At 59.3% G+C, this 5,620-nt stretch overlaps 1 protein-coding gene across 4 annotated transcripts in view; it reads right to left on the bottom strand.

Annotated features, from left to right (window-relative positions):
* Window positions 1-4,581, bottom strand: part of GDNF (glial cell derived neurotrophic factor) — a 27,591-nt gene extending 23,010 nt beyond the window's left edge. For 2 of the 4 annotated variants that reach the window (XM_025389454.1, XM_025389452.1), the window contains exon 1: window positions 544-742. In XM_025389454.1, coding sequence (XP_025245239.1) covers window positions 544-568 — 25 coding nt within the window. In that variant the 5' untranslated portion in view covers window positions 569-742. Of the gene's footprint in view, window positions 1-303; window positions 401-543; window positions 743-4,413 lie in introns of those variants that run through there. The other 2 variants (XM_025389453.1, XM_025389455.1) reach the window with 2 other exon arrangements.
* Window positions 4,582-5,620: the final 1,039 nt, after the last annotated feature.

Genomic DNA, 5,620 nt, shown 5'->3' on the forward strand with positions numbered 1-5,620 from the left:
TTTTTTGTATTTTTTAGTAGAGACGGGGTTTCACCGTGTTAGCCAGGATGGTCTCGATCTCCTGACCTCGTGATCCGCCCGTCTCGGCCTCCCAAAGTGCTGGGATTACAGGCTTGAGCCACCGCGCCCGGCCACTAAGACCTCTCCTTCTTGTCCCGGTAGCTCCTATAGGCCCCGGAACCAGTCCTCTGCCCAAGCAGTGACCGGTCTTTCTCTTTGGGAATAAAATCAAGCGCACTCCCCTGCCTCGGGTCCCGACCGGGCTTCTGGCTACTCGAGGATAGGCTCGGGGGTACCACTCACCCGGCCTGCCGCCCACGCCTCATTTTCCCCATCTAAATAGGTATTCTGTTGCCAGAGCAAGAAGTTAGCGGGGACTTGGAGACTTTTGGCCAGTATGGGATATCTGGGTTAAGTTACTTAACTTCCCGAAGCACTGATTCGATTTAAAAATACTCGTCCCACCTCTTAAGGTTATGAACATTAAATCACGCATGAAAAGCGCTAGCGGAACATGTAGTAAGAGCTCAATAAATGCTTTACCATTGCTGTTAGGCAAAGACTGCATTTGTCTTGAAAGTTTTAATCCTCCGTAGTATACCCGAAAACCCTTTCTTGATTGGATTTTTGCACCTTTGAGAGATGAGATTCTGCCCGTAATCCCTTCCCCTCCCAGAGGGGTCGCTGGTTCCCCGTGCCCCCATCACGCCTGGACGACTGTACCCAGTCTCCGACGCTTTGGAGGTGCTCTGGCATTGGAAGGCCTAGACAGTGGTATGGCGCAGAGTAGGGGGTTCAGCTCTTTTCAGTCCGAGGTGGGCTCTGTTTGGCTTCTCAATCCTCACACCCCTACAAAGAAGGGCCACGCAGCTGAGGGTGGGTGAGAAAAGGGGGCTGTAAATTCGGGGGAGAGTTCCAACCAATGAGACGGGAAAGAACCGAGGCATCTTGGGGCGCAGTGTTATCCAGTGCTTTCCTAATCCCAGGGTTCCAATCTCCAGGGGACTAGTGACCTAGAGAGAATCTCCTCAAGTGGAATCTGCGAAATTCATGCAGTCGATTATCCTTTCCCCTCGACCCGCTCCATAAAACGGATTCTTAGGAAAAACTCGATTTTTATTTTTTTCCCATGCGGGAGGGAAATGTAGAAACCAGGTAAATGCAAAAACCTCTGTGCCTTTCCTAGCCATTAGTTCACAGGCACCCCCGTCTCCATTCCAGGGTTCCAGTCCTCATCTCTACCCGGAATCCCAGCCCCTGTCCCGGTGTAGGCAACCCGGGGAAGCCTTTAATTCGGCCGCCACCTCCCACCTCTGCAGAGACGAATGCATTTTTCAGCCCCTGAGCGTCCGTTTGTTCGCTATACAGCTGTTGGGCTCGACCGGGTGTAGGGACTAGAAACTCCTAGTGACCTGCAGCACCCAGCGCCTCTTGCCTCGTGGGCTGGTTTGCAAACTCCGGAAAAGCTAGGTTCCGGGTCGCGACGCGCAGACACAGGAAAACTGCACCAGGCCGTGCAAAATGAGCCCAGAAAGGTACTTTGGCAGCTAGGACCTAAGGAACGCGAGCCGCCCCCCCGCCCCCATCCCCTCGCCGGTGCCAGCTCCCGGGTGCGTGCGAAATGGCTGGCGGTCGGACCGCAGGAGCATGGAGGCGCGGGGTTAATGCGCCATTCCAAATCGCGGTGCCCGCCAGCAGGAAGCCACAGAGGCACTAGATTTCCCTTCCGTCTTAAGAGGGTTTTCCCTTTTTTCCTGCCTGGCCGACGGAGGGCTTTTTAAATTGGACGTGGAGATCCTCAATTAGAAGTGTGGCGAAGTTGGCAAAAGACTACACAGTGGAAAACTCCCCGCCTAGCCAGAGGAGGCTCCCGGCTGCGGTTCCCGCCCTCGGCCGAGCGCCGCCAGCGCCCCGATCGAGCTCCCCCTCTTCCCCCCGGACAGGGAGGGCGCATTCTTCCCTCTGAGCGCCGCCGGGACCGGCTCCAGTCCGAGCGGCTCTTTAGTTCCCGGTATTTGCTGGGCGGGGGAAAACGGGGGAGGTTCTGGGGACTCGGCACACAGCGTCTACTAGGACGTGTTTCTCAGAGTCTGTGTGGACTCCACCCCTCGGCTTCTCAGTTTGTCTCTCTATCGCTTTCCCAGAACACATCTACATCTGCCCGACGCGTTTCTCCTCAACCATGGGCCCTTGCCCGCGGTGCGAACTGCTTCACGCGCCGCCACGTGCGAGAACCAAGCTCTGCTCCTGAAGTGATGGGGGCTCTGCTCTGCCAGGTAACCCCGCACCGTTTCTCGTGCCTGGCAGGCTGGTCCCCTTCTGGGTCCGGGACCACCACGCTCCGGCAGGGCAAAAGCAGCAGGCTGCGGGCGCCGGCACCTGGTGGGTCCCCGGGCCTGGGGAGGCAAGGACGCCCAGGAAAGCCACAGAAGTGCTCCCAGAAGCAGCCGCTCGCTGCGAGGCATTTCTGAGTTCCCCGCAGCAGGGGGCACCAGAAACCGTCTGAGCCGTGTCACGCCCACGCGGCCCGGAGGCTGTGTTATCATTTTAGTTATAAAACCGGAGAACCATCACTCCCTCTACAAGCCTCCCGAAATCCTATTAGCCCGGGGACCTGGGAAGGTCCTTACCGGCATCTCTGCTTTTCAGGCTCCCACCCCTCGATTCTCGCTGGTTTTCCTCTCCCCACTTCACCTGAGCGGGTTTCTTGGCAACCTGCTTTTAGACCATCCCCCACCCCTTCCCCGCGTCACCGTGACAGCTTCGCAGGAGGCAGCGCTCCCGCCGTCAGTGCCCCCGCACCTTCTTGTGCCTGGCAGGCTGGGAGGTTTGTTTGGGCTTTGCCTTCAAGATCCAGGTCTCAGAGAGAGAAAGAGGAGGCGGTGGGGCGGGGAGACGGGTTTGCTATAAACTCGAGTTTTTTTTTTTGTTTTTTTGTTTTTTGTTTTTTTTTTGACGTGGGGAGGTAGAGACAGAAATTGCTGGAAGATCTATTGCTTTTCTTAACTATGCTTCGCGTCCTTGACTGACAGAGGACTTATTCTCCCCTTAATCCCCCATAACTGCGGGGCCCAAGATGAGGGAGGGAAAAAGAATTTGGGACACTTCTCGCAGGCCAACTGGGAAGGGGGTCTGACTGTTTAAAATGCCAGTTCCAGGTCCGAGAGCACCCGAATTGCTAGGGACACGGCGGACTTCCCAGAGATCGGACACTTGTTGCTTGTTGAAAAGGCGCCACCTTCCCTGCCAAAGCGAAGGCGCAGCGAAACCAGTAAGAGTTTGGTCGTGGCCGACTTTGACGGCTTTGCGGGACCGGGTGCGTGAGAGAGGTTGGAAGAAACATCTCTTTCTTGAAATACCTAAGCATATATTCCAAATACTGAGCAAGAGTCGAGCGCGTTCTAACATCGCAGCAGGGGCCGGAAGAGTTGCCTTTGTCCCCGCCTATGAGCAAAAGTGTTGCGAGCTCACGGATGGGTAAGCCTCCGGAGGCGCGCACATCAGTCCTGGCGGCTGATTCTACCAAAGCCGAAACTAGCTGGGAACCAGGAGGCTGGCGGGAACCCGCGAAAGTCCATTTCCAGCCCGAAGAGGGTTGGTTTTTCTTGGTTGGGGCAGGAAACAAACCACCAGCGCGGAATTAGCCTCGAGATGGTGTAAAGTAGTGGCAGTGGTGGTGGGGTGTTATTGGAAGGCGACACAGAGTACAGGAGAAAAAGGAGCCATTAAAATAATAACCTCAGTGGCCTAGTGGAGTCTCAAGAATATGTTCGAGACTGAGATTTGACTCCAGTACTGCCAAGAAAGCCCCTCTCCTAACCTCGACGGGGATGGTTAGTTGGGGTGGAGGGCGTTAGGAACGTGCAGGCAGCCGGGTGAGGAATGTAGCTTTGCCAGACCTCGCCCGGAGGAGGTGAGCCCTCCATTTTTAGGTTCTCAACACCTTTGCAGCAGCCCCTCCCCGGGCCTGCGCTTTGCCTTGGAACAGATCAAAACAAGCTCAATAGTAAGTTGCACCCTTGGCAATGATAGTATCTCTGCACGTCCAGAGAGGATACTTTCGACGGCGGTGGGTTCGAAGATGACCCAAGCCCTGAATCGTTCTGTGACCTGACGGAAGAGCGCCTCGCCGAGTCCGGGAAGGAAACTGCCTCTCTTGGGCATTCGGGGTCCAGGGGCATCTGGGGCTCCAGAGATCTTTGCCCACGTGGAAAGGGCAACATGCTCCTCCGAAAGGCCGGCCTCTCTCCGGTTCTACTTTTCTCTCTCCTCGCATAGCTTAGCCTCCCTCTAGTCTTTCCACTTTCTACTCTCAGACGCACCCCTCTGACTAGGGCACCCTTCAGCCAGCCGCACCCGCCCGCTACGCAGGCACCACCCGCTCCCTCCTCCCCGGCCCGCTCCCTCACTTACCTCGGATCGGGTCTCCGCAGACCCCAGGTTGGACATTAACTCCAGGTGCCCCAAGTCCCAGCCAGGAGACCCATCCGGGCTGATGGCTGGAGCGCGGAGCCCCGCCCAACAGGTCAGGGGCAAGAGTTCGCAATCCTGGGGTCGCGCGGGGCAGCAAGAGCGCCCTGGAGGCGGCAGCCAAGACTCCAGCCGCGGCCGCCGCGAACAGCGCGAGGGCTGCCGACAACTCTCTCGCCTGCCCCCCGCACCCCTAGAAGCCGAGGTCCGAGCAGCCGCCGCTGCTTTGGGTGGGGGGGAGGTGACAGGGCTGCGCGCGCCGCGCTCTTGGCTGGGGCTGCGCGGGCCCGGGGCGCTGCGGGCTGCTCAGCTGCAGCTGCGGCGCTCTGCGCCTCCTCTGGGCGCACTGCCTGGGAGCACAAGACGGGCTTGTCTGATGCTGCCGCGGGAGCTGAGGTCTTGCCTGGAGATCCGAATGAGACACCACGTCAACCGGCGCGAGGAGTCCCGTGAAGACATGAGGGCGCCAGGAGCGCAGGCTGGTCTTCTAGAGCCGGGGCTGGGGGGCCGGGAGCCGGGGTGGGGGAGGGGAGGTGCAGGGCCCCCGGGAGGGAGGGGTCGGGAGGCGTCGGCTGGGCCGGGCTGTGGGGGAGGAGAGGCGAGCAGCAAGGAGGCGCTGGAGTTCCCGAGGCGGGGGTCCGGGGTGCGAGTGGGCTACGCGAGGCGCCCCTCCCTGGGCTGCAGGGAGAGCGCTGAGAGCGTGGAGACGCCGCGGGGCTTGCGCCTTCTCCTCCGGGTGGATCAAAAATCGGCAGGAATGTGCGCCGCTGTGCGCGGGCCAGCCGAAGGGGGCAATCCGAACTTGACCGCGGCGCCCGCGCCGGGCTTCGCCCCCGCGCGCCGCACTGGGAGGGAGGCGCTTTGCCGGTGCAGAGCCGCGCCGGGCTTTCCTCGCGCCTGTCGAAGGCCGGCCTTCCCGCTCGGTTGTCTCGTCCTCTCGCTTCTCCGCAGGGCAGGAGGCAGCGGCGAGAAAAGGAGCTGCCGGGCAGCTGGAGTTCTAGCACCGAGAAGGAGAGATGCGGAGCGGCCGGGTGAGGGAAGCCGAGTGTTTGCCAGGAGACGCTGCGAGTGGGGATGAATTTATAGAGCTCTCACTCCGTGACGTGCCCTCCAGTGGCTTTTCTGATTCGCTTTCTGACCTAAACACACA

This window comes from Theropithecus gelada, chromosome 6 (assembly GCF_003255815.1).
Source record: "Theropithecus gelada isolate Dixy chromosome 6, Tgel_1.0, whole genome shotgun sequence".
Lineage (NCBI taxonomy): Eukaryota > Metazoa > Chordata > Mammalia > Primates > Cercopithecidae > Theropithecus > Theropithecus gelada.